General features: G+C 38.1%; 1 protein-coding gene across 4 annotated transcripts; it reads left to right on the forward strand.

The window, feature by feature from the left end:
- Positions 1-3,930: 3,930 nt before the first annotated feature.
- LOC311255580 (histone H4 transcription factor) lies at positions 3,931-9,331 on the forward strand. Of its 4 annotated transcripts, none has more exons than XM_084350178.1 (10): positions 3,931-4,008; positions 4,494-4,684; positions 5,216-5,442; positions 5,531-5,642; positions 5,717-5,869; positions 5,959-6,033; positions 6,406-6,526; positions 7,435-7,573; positions 7,700-7,824; positions 7,963-9,331. In XM_084350178.1, the coding sequence occupies exons 2-10, from the start codon at positions 4,534-4,536 to the stop codon at positions 8,393-8,395; spliced, it is 1,536 nt and encodes a 511-aa protein (XP_084206304.1). In that variant the 5' UTR covers positions 3,931-4,008; positions 4,494-4,533; the 3' UTR covers positions 8,396-9,331. The 4 variants fall into 4 exon arrangements, with proteins under 4 accessions (XP_084206304.1, XP_084206303.1, XP_084206301.1 ...); XM_084350177.1 differs by having other exon boundaries at positions 3,935-3,999; XM_084350175.1 differs by having other exon boundaries at positions 3,948-3,999; positions 4,489-4,684.
- The last annotated feature ends 10,002 nt before the right edge of the window (positions 9,332-19,333 follow it).

A 19,333-nucleotide genomic window follows, 5' to 3' on the forward strand; every position in this document is an offset into this window, starting at 1 on the left:
TCTTGTGTTGTGACTTATTTTATCCTTTGTGTTGGACATTAGTGTCATAAGTGTATTTTATAAACTGAATAACAGTATTTCACCTTCACACTCCGACAAAATATTACTTTTTAGTTGTAGAAATGTTGCAAAAAATGTTAAATGAGAATTTGTTTTTAAACAAATTGTATTTTATTTTATTTTTATTTGATGTAAGAACATTTGAATACCACAGTAATAAGAAGTAATCTACCTTTATTCAATATATTCTCTATACTCTTGTAAATAGTGAGATAACACTTGAAATATCAAGGCATGACATTAATAGTATAGTAACTTTATTACAAATAACATAAAATTAACAGAAAAGATGAAAAGCTTGTATTCGCAAAATGTAATTTATAACTGGATAGTTGCAGTTTTTTTAATATTTTCAATGATAACTTGAAACATTTTATGTTATACCAAAAAATAACATTAATAGTTTCTTGTTAAAACTGTTAAAATATCTTTTCCATTTCATTTTCTGGCTTGGCAGCAAAATGCTTCCGTATTATAACCTAAACTTCCACTTACATTCATTTGCATCAGTAAAATACCACAACATTAGTTGATATTTAAAGGTGCAACGTGTGAATTTAAGCTTAAAACGTTCATAAATTAAAATCAAAAACAGAATGTGAAGAAATCCTAGTTTTATCCTGAATATATCTTTCTCCCAGCGGTCCGGAGCTCCTGTGCGACTGGTGTAAACACCAACATCCCCCTGGTCATCCAGCTAACTGAGCTAACAAGCTAACAGTAGCTACTACAGTCATGGATGCAGAAACAGATTACAGTTAGCAGCAGACAGCAGTTTCTGGTGAAATCCTGTCACCATTTGTTGGGAATATGAATTCACCAGTCAAGCCCTTTCTGAGAGTGTTCAGTATGTTCATACTGATGCAAATGCAGCATCATGCTCACCGTGATGGTGTCACTCTGAAAGATAGATGGACACGTGTGGTGCATGTGTCTGCTTAAACACAAAAAGCATTACAAAACTGGGTTGGAAACTATATGGAAGTCGTTTCTAAGCAAATTTGGCACTAAATTACAGCAGTCAAGCAAACTGAATTACTTCATTTTATGTTAAATCATCACTGGTTTGTTACAAATCTATTATATTCTTAGTGAAATCTGGGAAGTCATTTTCCAGACCTGGATTCTGTCCCCACAGCACCCCTAGAGGTCAAAGTAAGCACAGCATGAAAGGCTTTTTTAGGAGTGTGCATGTTGTGCCCCGCATGTTTTAATCCTGAACTCAGCACACATTTTAAGCCATTCATAGCATATTTTTCTTAATGTGAGATGTCATCAGTTCATTGTTCCCTCCTTGTTTTTTTTTTTTTTTTACAGTTCAGGGATGAACTAAGAAATGCAAAATGGCCTCATCTTAAAACAAAACATTCATACTAAATGAAACAAAGGTCAAACGGAGAACGAAAACATTATTTCCTCATTTTTCAGTTCATTCACTTGCTTTGCTTTTGGATGCTGGTGGTAATTTTCCTGTGAATCAGTCATCCTGACATAAAACTGCATGAATAATTCAGTTGTTATGGGCCCTTATGTTTGCAGAGCAGCATGAAATATTGAATAACAGATCAGCGATGGCACTGGAGCTGCCGAAGTGCTGTCCCTTCTCTAAAAGACTTGTCTGGCTGGTAACAGTCTCACCTACATAGCTTATTATGTTGTGTTGAAAGGGTAAAATTGAGATCTCATACCCTTCGACTCTGTATGAAATATACCACAAAAAAAGAGTTTCCATTTCTGTCTCTTTGTGGATGCAACTGTCATAAACAAAAGTATTGCAGTTGTAACCAAAAAAGGCCTTTTAGGTTTACCTGTTTATGTGTCTCCTATATATTATGTGAGAGGCCACAGAGGGGAGTTCCCACTTTTTGAGTCTGATCAGACCGTTCTTTGACACACAAATGTGACGGCCTGAAAGAGATTTGGATAAAAATGTACACAACAACATGAATGGTTATTTTGATAACCTGCATTGTTAATATCAATGCACGATATTGTGAGACTTGCACGCACCCTCATGAAAATATTATATTTTTTGGACAGGCAGGACATGGCAGTGTGGTGCTGATAGTCAGCAAATAATGACCTCTAGTGGTGAGGATCCATTGCTGTCGTAGCATCATGTGAACCAGGATATAAAGTAAGGAGGCTGCAAGAAGGTCTCCACACTGTGCCAGACTGTCGCCCTAACCTCCATCTCTTGGGGTGTTCAGGGTGTGTTATTCCTCCAGGCATGATTTAACTCTCTTCCTGCTTGGCTCTAATCTCTGTTGAGTAATAATACAAAGCAAAGAAATTAAACATGACACACGTGACAGTGCAGAACAGGAGCCATGGTCAGGCTCTCTCAGTCAGGGTGATGACAAATGTACATGGTATGATGATTGTCATTCCCTGTGGCAGGATTATCAACTGCTGCTTGCTAAAAGCAAAACAAAGCTGTACCCATTTTTAGCTTATCGTGCTTTGATATAGGTTATGTGTGTGCTGATGTACTGTGTTGTGTGTTGATGTAGTGCGATATGTGTGTTGAGGTATGTGTATTTAATTGCATTGTGGTTTTATGATACTGACCATTGAAAGCTGTGCATGTAAAAGCCCAACACAGGACAAGAGCTGAACATTAGCAAGAGCTATAAACTCTGTGCAACAAACCAGTTGCATTCTCTGTATTGCATCGTCAAGATTAAATAAAATTCAAACAAAAAAAAATTATACATGTGGGCAATGGGCAATCAAGGATGGGTGGATGGATGGATGATGTCTTCTACATGAAAAGGGAAATCTAACAAACAAAATAATACAAATCACAACACTAGAATTAAACAAAAGATTGAATGATAGAGTAAATCATGTCATCACGTCACAATCTTGGCATTTATTTAGGCTCCCTCCTCAGGCCAAGTCTAATATGAATACAAATAAACATTAACCAAATAAAGTCAGATTTTCAAGTCTTTATGTGAGCTTATGGCTGTTTCTTGGTCCAGCACTCAACAATGGAAGGAATGTTTTAATAACGTGTCTTTTATAGATTTATAGACTTTTTAAGAATCTACACTGTAAATTTTAAAAGTTGACTTTACTTTGAAAAGGTCAGGAAACCGATTACCACAGAATTACCAAGTAAAGTAGACTAAAATTAATAAGTAATTTTAAGGTAATCGGTTTCCTCAAAGTAAGATCACTTTGTCAGATTTTACAGTGTATATATAGGAAATTATAATTAAGTAAAGACATTATTGTCAATTGCACAATGGTTTCATAAATCTTTTTGGCACTTGTTAAACTATAAAAACTGTAAAAATGTAAAAAGTAGTGTCTTTTATATCTAAATTGTCTATCAGAATCACTAATATTAAAATTGGGTCTAACACCACCTGTATGGCTTCCATTATCTCCTTTTAAGTACTATTGTGGTTTCAATAAGCACTTCTGCAGCAAACTACTGGTAAAGTAGACTATTACATTTAAATTGCATGACCTAAAAGGTTTTTACAACTTATTAGTCCCCTTTACTTTGAGGTAGCCGATTACCTTGAAGTAAGATCACTTTGTCAGATTTTACAGTGTATATATAGACATTTAGTGTAGTGAAAAAAGGTTAAATGAGGCTTGAACACTTGTGTTTGACTAAAACTTGTCAATTGCACACCAATAATTAATGATAACAACAACTTTATATCACCCTATTGAATGTAAACATACGGAGAGTTTCCAATTTGTCTCTAAAAAACTGAATACACATTTTAAATGTACTCCAGTTTCTTGTTGTCACACTCCTGTACTGTAGTCGGCGGTATGTTCTTCTTGTCACTCGGTTTTTTTAAAAACAGACGAAGAAGAACGACTTCCGCTTTGAGCTCTGACTGACCGGAAATAAACAAACCGAGACAAGCTGAGAGGAGGGAAGAGATAACAGAGCTGCTGCAGCCAGTGACAGTAAGACCCGTAGAAAACATTTACAAGCTTCGTGTATCACAAGCGTATGAAACATTACTGTGTTTGTACAGATTCTCTGTTAAGATGTTAAATATTTCTCATGTTAAACGGTTAAAAAATGTTAATGAACGTTTGCTGTTTAGGATAAAAGGAGAGGTTTGACAGGTTCAGCGGGAGCTACACTGTTAGCCAAAATACTAACTTTTCTATGAACACAACACACTAAGCTACATATAAACAACTGTTTGCTAGTTTCTTGGTTCGTTAGATTGCACAAGATTGTAAACGTTGTGTTGGTTATTTAACTTTCAGACAGAAATATAGACAAGTAGTCTGATAGATCAGATCAGCTAACCTAAGCTAACGTCGTTTAAAAGATTTAATTTCCAGCCACTTGTAGCCAGTGAAACTGCTTCTTAGCTGAGGTATTTTAGCCCATAGTTTATTTTTATCTCTCTGTTAAAATGTCTGACGCTGTATGTGCCTCAGTGCAGGTGGTCTGGATTGTGTGAGCAGCACACACTGATCTCCATCATGATGACAACGAAGAGACTGGACAACTTTGAGGTGGCCTGTGAGTGGGATTCATGCGACTTCAAGGGCCACACCATGGAGGAGCTGAGCGATCACATGTCCCTGCATTTAAAGGACTACCTGGGAGACAACGATGCCTTAGAGGGGCTGGGTGAGTGAGGAGGCTGGGAGATGTTCTTGAAAACAATAGGAAAGGTCATTCATTCTGACATTCATGTTGTCAGGACATCTCAGTGAGATCAAGATCTGTTTTGCACAGGAGGCCTTACACTAGAAGACAACAGCCTTAGACACAATCATAGAAATCTCTAAAACTTCAGATGTTCAGTGTTTACATGTGGGGCTTTGAGATGTAGCCGATCATGGGATCTCGTTTTTAAATGTGACACACAGATGCACTTTTAGTAAGAGGCGTTTAAAAGATGAAACTGCGTAGTTTTCCTCTTAATGGTGTTTTTCTGTTTTATATAGAGAATGTGTAATGAAAAGCAGGGTGCAGATGTAAACTAGATGAAGTGTTGCAGTAACAGTTTAGATGTGATGCTGAAGGCTTTGAGTGTCTGGAAATTGTTGGTTTCGGTACCTTTAACATACTTGAAAAGTGCATCAATTTTACTTAAAAGGCTGTACAAAACCTGCTGTCCTTTCTTTATTGCAACAACTCTTCCCTCTCTTTGTTTAGATGAGTTTGCTTGTCTCTGGAATGGATGTGAATTTCTATCTATGGGAAGCCCCGCAGAGCTGGAGGTCCATGCTTACTTCCACAACTACCACGGTAAGCTCAAGTTCGTCGGGTCACAGCTGCTCAAGTCCCGTCCTGATCTGCCCAGCTGCAACCAAGGCGTCCACAGCAACAACCTGGTGCCCGAAGGATCAGACGGATACGTTTGCCAGTGGGAGCACTGTGATGTAGGTATTTTTAGTTCAAGTTCAATCATTGTTCATCAAATGAGTCACAGCAGCATTTTTATAGATTAATATTACTGTCTTTTTACAGAGTACATTCAACAATCCTGAGTGGTTCTACCGACATGTTGACAATCATGTTGAAAGTGCTGAGCCACAGTCTCTCCCACAACAACAGCAGGCTCTCTTCTGCCACTGGACAGGTATGACTGAGCAAAGAGGACTTTGAAGATGTTCCTTGTTATAGTGTTATCTATATTTCATATTTCTGTTACAGGCTGTGATGCCTTCTTCAAGATCAGGTATCGTCTGAGAGAACACATGCGGAGCCACACTCAGGAGAGACTCGTAGCCTGTCCCACGTGTGGCAGCATGTTCTCCAGCAATACAAAGCTGTTTGACCACCTACACAGGCAGGCCGAGCCAGTAGGTGAGACGAACACTTCGGTTTGCATCATTTCTGTGTTGAAGGTCTTTCATAAATGCTGACTTTGTTTCATTCTCCTTTCATTTGAACAGAGTCGCTGGTTTGCGAACACTGTGGTAAAGCTTTTTCCAGCGAGAGACTTTTAAGGGATCATGTTCGTCAGCACGGTAATTGTTTTTTGTTTGATGATGAAATAACTTTTCAATCATTCTTATATAAATATTTATTTTTATCGAGATGTTGTAAGTATAGGGTTATATCATGTGAAAGTAGTCTTCACCATCTTGTTATTACATCTGTTTGACAATATTGACCTTATTATTTTAATGATTAAGGAGGTATTTACTCACTAACAGTAGGTCCTTTACTCCTGTAAGGCAGATTGTGCTGTGATGATCCATGTAGCGGGTCGTTAATCATATTGTCATAGAGTTAGTTTGATGTCCAATGTCTTGTTCCACGGATTGATTAAACAAATTTACATGTAACAATAATAAAAAATAATAATTATTTCTTGTCTTCTTGTCTTTTACTCTCAGTGAATCAGGTAAAGTGTCCCTTCTGTGACATGACCTGCACCACTTTGGCAGCTCTGAAGATCCACATCCGGTTCCGCCACTGTGATGAGCGGCCCTTCCCATGTGACTTCTGTGACAAGAGGTAGACCCTCAAAACTGTTGATTAGATGTCCCGTTGACAACATCTGTACATTGGCAAAATCGGGGCTGAGGAATACTTTATCTTTTTTGTTTTTTCACCAGAACGCTTCACTTTTAATGGTGTGTTGTAACACATTTGACTTTTTGAAGAAAAAAATTGCAGCACCTGCGATTTGCTTATCGCACTTGGCCATATTGTGATTTCGGTAATATTGCTGTTAATTGTCCAGTCCTACAACGAATCCAAACAAAAGAGGAACAACAAGCGTCCATTATACCCAGTGCTGTTGTCAATAATATTCAGTGACGGAAAGTAGCTTAGTACATTTACTCGACTGCATTTCAGAGGTAATACTGTACTTTTGAGTTCACTTCCTTTATTTGATACCTCTTAGTTACTTTGCAGTTTCCGATTAATAATTCGAAATATAATCCACAAATAGAGGATGATGGATTATTATAGATGAAGACTTTATTTAGCCCTGGGGGGAAGTTAATTAGCTACTGAGCAATTTATAAAGTAATTCAAATTAGCTCCAACTTTACAAGCAGCAACATTAAAGTGGGGTATAATCTTAATTCAATAATAAAATATACATTATTTTGAAAAAGGCCTTTTTGCATAATACGTACTTGATATTTTGATGCTAATACTTTTGTACTTTTGCTTCATTACATCTTTTAATGCAGGCCTTTTAGTTGGATCAAACTATTTCTACACTGTAGTATTACTAGTTTTACTTAATGAAAACATCTGAGTGAACATTTGTGCTATTAAAATTTAAAATAAATATTGTTGCAAATTACAACATTACTTGTGTGTGAAGTAGTATTTTATTTCTTTGTTGGACTCATATCAGCATCATAAAATCATGTTTTTTGTTGACTTTTCTTTTTTCTTTTTTACAGATTTAAAAACCAGCGCGATCTACAAAAGCACACAGAGGTTCACAACGAGGGCACCGTGTATCACTGCACAGTGGAGGGTTGTGATTATTCCTGTCACACATTCCCAACTATGAGCCACCACTTCAAGAGAGTGCACGAGGTTCGTCAGCACCAACATAAATTGTATAACCTCTTTAGACCATCACTACAACCTGCTGTTACCTTGGTGACAGTTATGATGATGATGCTTTTTTGTTGTTAACAGCGTCACATAATATTTTAACAGGTCGGGGGGATGTCCAAATACAAATGCCATCTCTGTGATAAGGTCTTCTCCTGGTGTTACACTCTCACACTCCACCTTCGCAAGAAGCACGAGCTGAAGTGGCCGTCTGGACACTCCCGCTTTAGGTTGGTCACGACAGCCAATCACCACTGCAACAACCATTTTTATACCTGTAATAAATCATAAATCCACTCAGCTGTAATTAAAGATACTATAAGACAAGTCGAAATAAATATTTAATGAGTGAGTTATTTTCTTCACAGATACAGGAAGGATGTAGACGGCTTCCTCAAAGTAAATATGGTGCGGTTTGAGACCGTGGAAGTGACAAAGGAGATCATGAAGAACATGGCCAAAAAGCCGCAGAGCCTTCGGAAAAGTCAGAGAACGAGCAGCCGGAACAAGAGGGCTGAGGTCACACCAGAGAGCGGCCGAAGCTCCCCCGCAGGATCGTCCTCGCCCTCGTCCAGCTCCTCCTCCTCGTACTCCTCGGAGCTGTCTGGAGGCGAGGACGTTTCGTCTCAGCCCAGCCCCAGAGGCAGTGACTCCCCTGTTTACTGTGTGATGAGCACCATCCCTCACATTGAGGAGGAGCCTGGAGGGTTGTCCCAGGAGGACTGTGATGTTAGTGGGACTTCTGGAGCAGTTCAGGCCCTAACGGAGGTCGCGAGGGGCCTTGGGATGGACGTGGTTTGATCCTTCCTCGCTGTACTGCACCATGCATCCATTGTAGGCTCTCTAGTAGCTCTTATGCAATTAAATTGGTTTGCCTGTTGTAGCGTATTCTGCTGCGGAGCTGTCATTGGCTGAAGCTTTCTCCTGGTCTCCAGTGTTGTTGGAGTGGTGTTACACTGAGATCACTTCACCGGTTTCGGAGACCACGCTTACATTTTAGCAGTTCTGATGCTTCAGCTTAGCTTTGTGACGTGTCCCATTAAAGAAACTGCCTGTACAACATTTTTACAGCGGAGTTGAAAATAGGCAATCAGCTTTTTTCCCATTGCTAGTAGACGTGTTTGCCTCTGTTTTTCCTTTTCCTGGTGTGTCCCGTTCGATGACGCGATTGTGGCGTAAAACAGGCAACAGTAGGAAGCAGCATGGAGGCCTTTTTTATGTCTTTTACTTCAGTCTCTTTCAAACTCTGTGCCAAGTGAATGATGTTCGAGCGCTGCTAGAACCACGATGGATAAAAAACCATTTACGCGCCAACATCCGCACCTTCAACGTGCATCATAGCATCACGCTGGTAAACGGGCAAAGATTTGCGTCTCCATCACGTTTCCATCACTGCCGATCGGAGCTAGATAGATCTCCGATTAAAACCTGTGACTACTGCGGAGTAATTTGACCTGGGAATGAATGCTGATTGTACACTTTCCCACAGAAGACAAAAGCCAGATGTTAGTGGTATTTTTCTTCCGGTATGAAAGGTTTATAGGTTGTTTCTGACCAAAAGTTAAGTTAAAGCACTACAAAGCCAGATCTATGTAATGTTGTGATTTACACACCATGTTCCGTTTTCTGTGATATTTCCATGATGGTGCCTGGATGAAGGATTTCAGAAGACATTATTTTTTATTGCAGCCTTGAATGTTGCTTAATTTTATTGTTATAAATTTTAAATACATTTTTATACAAAAGTGAACAACTCTTGTTTGTTTATTCACTCGCACTTGTGGGCGTGGCTGTAGGGATTTTAATGTTGCAAGGTCGGTCATCAGTCAGCAATAGTGGAAAGTAACTAAGTAAGTTTACTCAAGTACTGTACTTGAGTAGGCGCCACCAGCAGGTCAAAAATGATTTTTCCCATATTTTGGTTTGTGACCAAATGACCTTAACGGCATTCTTTCAGGTTTAAATGTACTCAGTGTTCATTGCTAAGCGGCAAATGTTGGCATGCTAATGTGCTAAACGAAGATGGTGAACATGCAGCACTGTCATTGTGAGCATGTTAGCATGCTGATGATATCATTTCACTCAACACACCACTGTAACTAAGTACTATGGAAGCCCATTCCTGCCAGTTAAAGAAAAAAAATGGATGAAAACTTAGCCTTGATTAAAAACAAAAACATCCCATAGAGCATAATTATGAGATTAAGAGTTGAACTTATCAGATAGTCATACTTTTAGAAAAGAAAGTGGAAAGATAGAGAGTCAAAATAATGAGAAAAAGTTGAAATAATGAGATAAAGTAAAACTTATGAGTTAAAAAGTCATAATTTTAGGATACAATTACACTGTTTCTCACATTTTTGACTTTTTCCATCATAAATATGATCTTTTATTTCTTTAATCTCAACTATCTATTTCATATTTTTGACTTAACTTAAAAAAGCCCAAACCATGAAAGTCAAAATTGACCTAAGTCTTAACACAGCTGCATTTAATTTTTAAACTCAACATTTTTAAACTCCTCCGAACATGATCAGTGGTATCATCTGACCATAAAAAAAAAATGAGCAAGCACATGCATCTTAATATTTTTATTCAAATAACTGATTTTACATGGGAATCATTACAGTGTAGGTTTCACTGCACAGTTGCCAAAATCCATCTGAGAAATTGACGCTGTCAATTTTCCCGACCACCGTGCTTTATTGATAAACTTCTAATGAAAGCTGTTCTAGTGAAATAGTATCTTTGTTTTTTTATTTATTGGACAGAGTTCTGTTGAATTCCTACTCAGACCAGAGTCACCAGTGAACCTAACAGACATACTGTAAATCAGTGATTGCTGTAATGAGAACAGCTGCTCTTGTTTCTGTCAGGCAGACCCGGGAGACTCAGGGCCCCAGGTAGGACGTTGCCAGAAAGCCAGGATGAGTGAGTTGCTGTCTGCAGCATTGGAGATGACAGCTCTCCTGACGTGAGTGTAGAAACTCCCTCCCTCTGAGGTCAACTGTCTCCTGCTGCCTCAAGGCAAGAGGCAGGTAAAGAGGTGGTGCACAAAAGCCATGAATAGTCTCTTTTTGCCTCTGTGCTATAAGAGGTATCCTGATCGCCTTGCAGGTATTCACTGTGCAGTCTTTCAGGGCGTTTTGTCTGGAGTGGAGATCCCACAGTGGCTCCCATGAAGCAGTTTGGTAAGGATGCATTTCAGCTCCTGGATAAGGACTTCTGGTAACATCACATCTACTGCTGTTAGGATACAACACAGACAAATCACTTCTATGTTGCACTGCTACTGGCTGTGAAGGTGGATGTGAAGAATCAAACCGGTCGTCTATATATTCCTGCCTCACCCTCTTTACTCTAACGAAGCTGTTGCCCTCAAGTGACCTTTTCCGATCGAGTGAGTCGCTGTGTCTGCCGTCAGGTTCAGGAGTCGCCGCTCGATCCCAGGATTTGTCTCTAAGAAGTAAATCCTTCGCCGTGGCAGCTTGTTGGCTCCTGCTATGTTGTTTCTGCTTCTCAGAGAGTTTCTCTCTCCAGTGCAGGTTCGGGGGCTGTTCCAGTTTTTCCCTCTGGGTCGGACAGCTGCAGCAAGGTGGAGATGTGTAAAGGTCAGAGGGATAGCTCCTGTTGAAGTGGCTGAAGGTCTCAGCTGGTTTTCTCGAGTGTCCACACGGAATATCTTAAAAAAAGAAAAAAAAAGAAAAGATGAGCAGATGGGTTTTAGTGATATAACACATATCCTACTGTTGCTAAAGGTATTTTTCCTACACTGCCGGCCTGAAACTCACCCAGATCTGGGTGTCTGCAGCAGCTCTGGTCCGACTCCTTTTGTTGGACTGAGTCAGGTAGACTGCTGGCAGGACACTCAGGTGTCACTTCTTGATGGAGACTGCTGCGTTTCTGCTGCATCCTCTGTTAAAATATGGATCAAATACAGTTTGCGAAGCACAAAATACTTTGGAAATCAGACACAGAAGTATGTAACTCAGAAGGACAATATGTCTTAAAGGGTAATTCCTAGAATTTTACACATGGAAGTGTGTTGTCTTGGGGAGGACTACGGCATGTGAAAAAAAGTAGTATGAAGTCTTTTGTGGCTAAGTTGCATTATGGGTAATGTGGGCACCAGGTTTTGAAAATGCAGTCCATTAGTCTGAATTGATACAACAGAACCAGAGATATCACCTTTTTTATTCCACCTATTCTTTCTTTTCAAATCTGGTGCCTACATTACCCACAATGCCACCAAGTGACATCACTGGAGGCAATTTATCAGATTACATGCAGCTTCCTCTGGAGCCAAAAAAGGCTTTATACTACTTTTTTTCACATATGCAATAGTACTCCCCAAGTTGGTGGAGTTACCCTTTAATTAAAAGAGTTGTGTTTGGAGCTGGTATGTGTCGCTCCTTAAAACTGGCTTACTAAGTGTTGTCTGTCAACTGAATACCTTAGATAAACATGTCTGACTTTAAATAGTGTGTGCTTATCAAAAAGATAAAAAGCTTAAAGATACATGACGAATACAATAATAATTTAATAATAATAATAATAATTTAAACATATTTGTCACATAATGACTTGTTTATAAATGGACAACAAAAATCCCCAAATCAAGACTGAATACTTTAATGAATTCAGAACAAACACAGTTTTTGTTGCTAAACGTTTGATGCGTTTAGCTTCACATTACCTTGAGTTGTTTGTCGTAATAAATCTTCCATGCTATGCACACGTGTAAGGAACCCCATCTCCCTCGTTTCTGAAACAAAAAATAAAAATCTGATCAATCAAACCAATTTTATCGATCATAATGGATTTTTAATTCGGACACAGAAGAAAGACAGTAGTGATTGATGCGTGGTGGACTCACTGTTGGCCTGACGGACTTCTGTGTTCTGTGGAAGGACGTGACAGGAGCAAACGATGACTTGTTTGATCCTCTGAGAAGATGCATGTTGAACTGTAGCAAGAGGTGAAAGGTTACGACCTTTAAATTAATCTTGGTGGTTAAAAATGGAGCAGGAGATAACAAATATAGACTGTAAAGGAGATAACATTCAGGTCAGAAGTGGCGTGCAGGATTGTGACATGTCCTTACTTCACTGTCCTGTGTTCCCACTGGAGCAGGCAGGATGGTCAACGTTTGGTGCAGGTAGGGAGTGAAGGCATGCTGGTGAGCGTGCTGATGCATGGGAAGATGTTGATGAAGCAGCCAGTGAACTTCAGAAGTAAACTGCTGAGACTGGAGACGAGAAAGTGTTATTTTTTTTTTTTTTTTGCAAATTAGCACCTTTAAAAGTTTGCCGAATTAGCCATTAGCAGTTCCTGTTTGCAATGTAACCATTGATGTCCAAGCATAACTCACTAGATTACTTTGATACTGAAGAAACCTTAAAAACTTAATGATTCTCAGGCAAGTTCTGCACTTATAAGGAGCGTCTTCTTCAGGGTTGCATGATATGAAGTTTTTTTCAGCCGATTCCAATAATTGATCACTACCTGCTTCTTATGGCCAGTACCTATAAAATAGTTTTACATTCTTGCATTTTAAAAAGCAGATCATAAACGTACATTTATACACACAAGAGAGGGTAAAAAAGGCCACACTGAAGTGAGCAAAGATGTCAGAGTGCAGATGCTGCACTTTTTTAGTCAATGAAGGCAGTTTGGCTTCATATTTATCAGCTATTTTTCATTATCAGCTGATATCAGCCTATGATATCTAATTACACATTTTGGGCCTGATATAAATTGTGCATCCTTAGTCTTTGCTTGTGATTTTAAAGCAGATTTATGGCCATTTATTTGTGATGAGCATTGGAGAATAATGATAAAACAGTGATAAAATGTCTTCATGTAACTGGGAGAGTAGCTGGTCGTACCGGCCTGTTGTCTTTTGGAGCTTCAGGAACTTGAATCAGTGGCTTTGCTCCGGGCGTAAATGAAGCTGGCACGAGTCCAAACACTGTCTGAAGTGGTGTGTGGAGCAGTTCAGGTTCACACTTACTGTCAAGACACAAACAGCATCAATTAGTGAACACGCTCATGTCTTTTTATTCATTTTGTTTTGTTTTTTAACAATGCCAGCACATGAACGTTTTTTAAGAATGCAAATTGTAAAACATCTAATTGTTTCCAGGCAGTTTGCCGTCCAAATCACATGCAAATGACAGCATCTCGTTAGACTGCATTACAGACTGTAATCCAATTGAGGCATTCAGTGTGCCAATCCATTTAAATTAATTTAGGATCCATCCGTTCCAAGGACACATGATTAGCAATGCTGTTAGTGAATGGGGAGCACTGTGATATGCTTTATGTCTGTGTTGGATATGAAACTAGAGAGAGAAGAAGCTGCTGTGATTTACTGTAATGTGTTTTAAATTAATTACAGAGTCAAATACAGACAGAAAACAGGACTTCCTAAAGAAAACGGAGACACATTAAGACAATTTAAGCGTCTTGTCTGCAAGAAAATAAAATAAATATTGGTGCTACAGATGTGCACAAATCACATCACAAAAAAATTGTTTTATCAATAGATTTTAAATCGCTGCCTATTTAGATAATTGATCAGTTGTTTCATTTTTCAAGCAACATTCTCTGGTTTCAGCGTCCCAAATGTTTCTTTTTGTTTCATATCAGCGTAAATTGAATATCTTTGTTTTCTGGATTGTTAGTCAGACAATGCAAGAAAGTTAAGGACACCACCGTGGAATTTTTTGGGTGATTTTATTTAATGAATTGAGAAACAATCAGAAGGTTATCGTCAATAATGACAATAACAACTATGCACAGCCGCAATATTTTAATCTTTTTGCAAGACAAGTGCTTCTAACTATGTTGTCACGTTGTTTCTCTGAAGATGGATAAAATGAATATAATGGAGTCAAATACAAACAAAAATCCTGTAAAATTATGTTGAATCAACACCTTTGACAATTAAATCAGGTCTGTGTTTTTGGTCAAGAGTAAATAATAACTGTAAATCCCTCCCTGAGTTTAAATTAAAGACTGGAGTTGATCGTTTGTGACGGACCATAGTTTCTCCGAAGGATCGCTTTCCTGTTTCCGAGTAAACGCTTCCATCCTGCTGTTTGTGTCAGAGCTCCTTTAACGTCTCAGCAATCCGATAGCCTGATCCCACCTTTCTCATAACGACAAGATTAGCTGGAGGTTACACATCCTATGTTCTCTAAATTTCGTCCATGTCAGCGTGGTAAAGAAATCTCTTAATCTCATAAAGGAGCTGCCACAAACGACGGAGTGAATGAGGCATCACAAGCAGCTCAGGGGGGTCGTCTCAGGGCAGGGAGAGCGCCGTCACTCGCCTCCATCATCCATCAACTAACTCTTAATACTTAAAGGTGCATTATGTAGTTTTGGGGATTTTCATTTATGCCTGAACAAACTAAATAAACAAACTCTCTTTGTTTTGATGACTGAATAACCTGAATGAGCAAACTGACCTTAAAGAACGACACAACTTCATACTGTTTTACTTTGTTTATATGTGGCGGACCCTGCCACCTTTATAGAACAGTGTTCTGGGGACCTTATTTTCCTCTGAGAACAGCTTGTTTAAGCTAAATATTTCTGAGTTTGTATTATTCTCTCATTAATATTGTTAATATTAAAATTCTGAGTTTGAGCTTCATATTGCCCCTTTAAGAATTTTTTTTTTTCATTCTGAGTAGCTCTCAGGCATCAGACGTTAACAGATTTGAACTTGTATTTAACGCTTGCAATTAGTAAAACACAAGAATTTTAAAATGCAGCCAACAATTCTGATAAACTGTGTCATTTTTATTCAGAAATGTAGAAAAAGTCACTGGTTCCAGCTTCTCAAATGTTAATATTTTCTATTTTCTTAGTCTCAAATGATGAAAACTGAATATCTTTGGGTTTTTAGACAAAACAAGACATTTAAAGACAGCGCCTCGAGCTCTGGAAACTATTTGTGTCGCAACTTTTCTCTAATTTTTCACACTTTTAAGATCAAACAATGTGGTAGATTCCTTTGTAGACAAATGATTGATAATGAAATGTTACTTGCAGCTCAGACACAGTTGGAAAATCCTCGTAAACAGGAATTGATAAATTATTGCATATCGGACATAGACTCAGGGGAGAAAAAAGATAAATCAGATGTTCCTCTTACACAAAAGACAATACAAAACTAAAAATGTAAAAAATATTTCGTAATCATGTTTCTTACCTGTGGGGACGTCCTGACGTTTGAGGCTTATTATCCACTGAATAACATCCAGCTTCTGTCTATCACCTGCAGAAGACCCCTAAAACGTCCTTTGACCGTGTTGATGCAGTCGGCTAACAGGAAGGAGAATCCCCTCTTCAGATCCTAAACAAGTGACTTCAGAGCAGCAGCGACCACCTGTTGCTGCGAGCCAGTGTCAGCTGTCTGCTGGCTCTGGTCAATTAGTCAGTGTTACTTACCGACACTAGGAAAGACCATTAACTACTCCTAACAGCTTAAAGTAATCCCATCAGCCCCCTAAACCCTTCTGAGTGAGTTTAGAGAAAGACAGCTTATGTGGCAACAGGAGAGGTTTTCAAATAGAAAGTTTATAGACACAGCCAGACGTACGAATAATTACATAAATGAATGAATAAATAAATATTTGGCACTGGCTCTTAAAAGTTAATTTTGTTTTCAAGGTATAAGGTTTTCTTTGTAGTTATTTCTGATATTTCAGGTGTTTTAATATGTTCAGCTCATTTGACTTCCATCCATCCATAATCCATTATTTACATTATACCGTCTGCCCCTTCAGGATATATTTTTTCTACCACATTTTTTTGTTTTTATGGTACTTTGTGAACTCAGTTTGTTCTTATTTATAACATCGCTTTAACATTATTCTGTGCTGAGTGTCTGCACTGAGCTCATCAAGCCAAGTTTCTAATGTTTGTTGTAAAGTTAACTTAAAGAAAAACCCTCAAAAGTTTCATTATCAATGGGTGAATTACTGGAAATAATATTATTATTATACAGGTGATTTTAAACAGCCCTGAAATCACACAGTCAGAATTTACAAATGAAAACACATTCAAGAGACCCAATACAAAATGATTAAACGTGCTTTTTGCACTAATATTATATCTGTCTGTCTGTTTATTTGATGCATTTTCAGAAGCTCTCCATTAAATAATATTAACACTTATTTTTACAGTTATTTATTGCATACTTTTAGATTATTTTTTGTTTGGAATGACGAGACTGTTGCTGTGTCCCAGCTCCTGAATACATTTCATCACACACTTCACAGTTTTAGCAGTTATTATACAAGAAATCAACATATTTAACTATTTATAGAAAGTATTTACAGGAAATTATGCAAGTAGGGATGTTGCTGATACTGTCGACCGGTATTGACAGCAACCGTGATTTAAAAAAAATGAAATATTGATATCATGTTAATAATAGACATATGATAATCCAGCACCTCTTAATTAATTTCTGTTTCTTCCTGTTCTCACTTTGTCATAGTCCTGGGCCTTAAACACTGGTTGGCAGCTGCCACATGTCAGAAAAAGAAGAAGAAAAAGCCGCAGTAGGTGTAAGTGTGCGAGTGTGTAGCTGCAACTCACTGATTTACTCCTCATGTCGAAAGGACAGACATTTATGTTTGCATACTCTCCCTACAGTTTAGATGTTTTGATTAAAAACAGACAAAACACACAATAAACAAAGTTAAGATGAATTTGACTGAGACCATTTTCACCCAAAATATCGTGATAATATCGCTACCATCAATTCTTTTGGCCACGATAATCGTCCAGTGAAAATCTGACATCGTGACCACTTTATTTCAAGATCATCCATTAGCCCGCGACTTTAAAATGCTAATTAAACTCAGCAAACATCAGCAGAATATTTCTGTAAAGACTGATTTTCTTTTTTTTTTTCTTTGCAATTTTTTGCAGCACTGAGCAGCTCCTTCATTTCTTTTGTGCATTGACTCTGACGTCTCTGTCAGAAGTACACTCAGAAATAAAGCATTTCTTACACATATTCAAAACTAGCTTAGACTTCACAGGTAGAATGAACTGAGACAGAGGTGATGTTTGGTTGTACACGACCCTAAATCATTGACATTTTGTTAATGTCACACTTTTCTGCTTCACATTTAGGACGTTTGGAGACAGTGGATTATGCACTCCGGCTGTGTTCTCTGCAGTATGTCTGATGAATAAACATTCATGCAAAGAATACAATGTAAGTATTTAATCATCGCTTGTAAATCCTGCTCTTTTGGACAAACAGGAGCCACACAGCAGCATGTGAGGTCAGCGTGGAGCTCAACACAGAAGCACAGATGGCACCGAACACCATCAAAGTAGGTAAATCCACCTGCTGGCTCCCATCACATCGACTCCCTGTATAGCTCCAGTGTTTGGGTTTCCTGATGAAATGCTTTTAATTATCCAAACGGATTCTTTGAATTGTGCGATCTGGCCCCAGCTCGCTGTCCCAAAAGGCCCCAGACAAATTAGGCTACCCTTCAATTGGATCCCATTAAGCAGAACATAAGACGGTGATTGGATGAGGCTTTGGGATGACATGTTGTCCTTGATTAGCTAATTCCATTCTCACTAACCATCCAAATCCTGTTAGTATGGGCAGGGTTAACGCTGCTGCTCCGTCGAGGAACAGTGTTCACCCGGCCGCGAACCATTACCCTTATAACCCACGATGCCCCAGTGCCATGACCGATTAGACAACTTAAAGCAGCTTCTTCAACAATGGACTGTAGACTCACTCTGTTCACGGACACTATTACAATGTTGTAAAGTAAGCCAAAGATATTTGCAGTAATTCAGATAATCAGTCCACCAGAGATGACTTTATTTTTCAGCTGTAAAACCACTCAGTACATATCTTGGTCACAATTCTTTAAAACCAAACTGAAGGGATATATTGATAGTTTTTTAACTTTCAAATATCAGTTTGGGTATTGTCAGCAAAATTCATTTAAAGTAAAAATTGTTTATTTAGCTTAAAGATATAATATGTAAGATTTCTGCATTGAAATGTCTAAAAATGACTCGACCTTTGTTAGATATTTTGTAGATTTGTGTGTTACTGTCGATCCAAATGTTTCTATTTTTCATTTCTATTTGTATTTTTATTGTATCTTTTAATGATTTTTTAGCATTGTTTGTTATTTTGCACCTACAGCAAATTCCTCGCATGTGTAAACTTACTTTTTTTTTTAATCAGTGTTTGTTTAACAAAGAAGACAGTAGAAGTAGTAAACAAAGAAATGAAGGAAAAAGTAATGCCTCTCTCTCTGAACCAGTTGAACAAACTCAACCTTTCAGTCGCTGTTATTTCCTGTAAGTGCCTTTTAAAATTTTGAATGACATTTTCATCTTTCAGAGTTTGACATTATCTGCCTATTAGTACATTTATTATCACTGACACTTTAAGACTTTTATTAAGTTAGTTATTGTATCGCTCACTTTGAGGACTAATATTTTAACATGATGAAGGTTGACTTTTTGGTACTTTTTACAACACTGTCACGTAATAAGTACATTACTACAATTTTGAGGTACTTGTTCTTCATTTGTACTAATTTTCTGGTACTTAATACTACATTTTGGAGGCAAATATTTCCAGGCAATCAGATAAAAAAAAAAAACAACTGATTCTGATAATCAGAAAAATGCTGAATATCGAATCCAACATTATTCAATCCGATCCAT

This window comes from Pagrus pagrus, assembly GCF_965226575.1.
Source record: "Pagrus pagrus genome assembly, chromosome: 4".
Lineage (NCBI taxonomy): Eukaryota > Metazoa > Chordata > Actinopteri > Spariformes > Sparidae > Pagrus > Pagrus pagrus.

Bases quoted from the DNA above. Each gene is read 5' to 3' on its own strand.
- LOC311255580 (XM_084350178.1), top strand. From the start codon at position 4,534: ATGATGACAACGAAGAGACTGGACAACTTTGAGGTGGCCTGTGAGTGG. The intron at 5,443-5,530 runs GTAGGTATTTTT...GTCTTTTTACAG, and splicing joins GCCAGTGGGAGCACTGTGAT to AGTACATTCAACAATCCTGA. The intron at 5,643-5,716 runs GTATGACTGAGC...TTTCTGTTACAG, and splicing joins TCTCTTCTGCCACTGGACAG to GCTGTGATGCCTTCTTCAAG.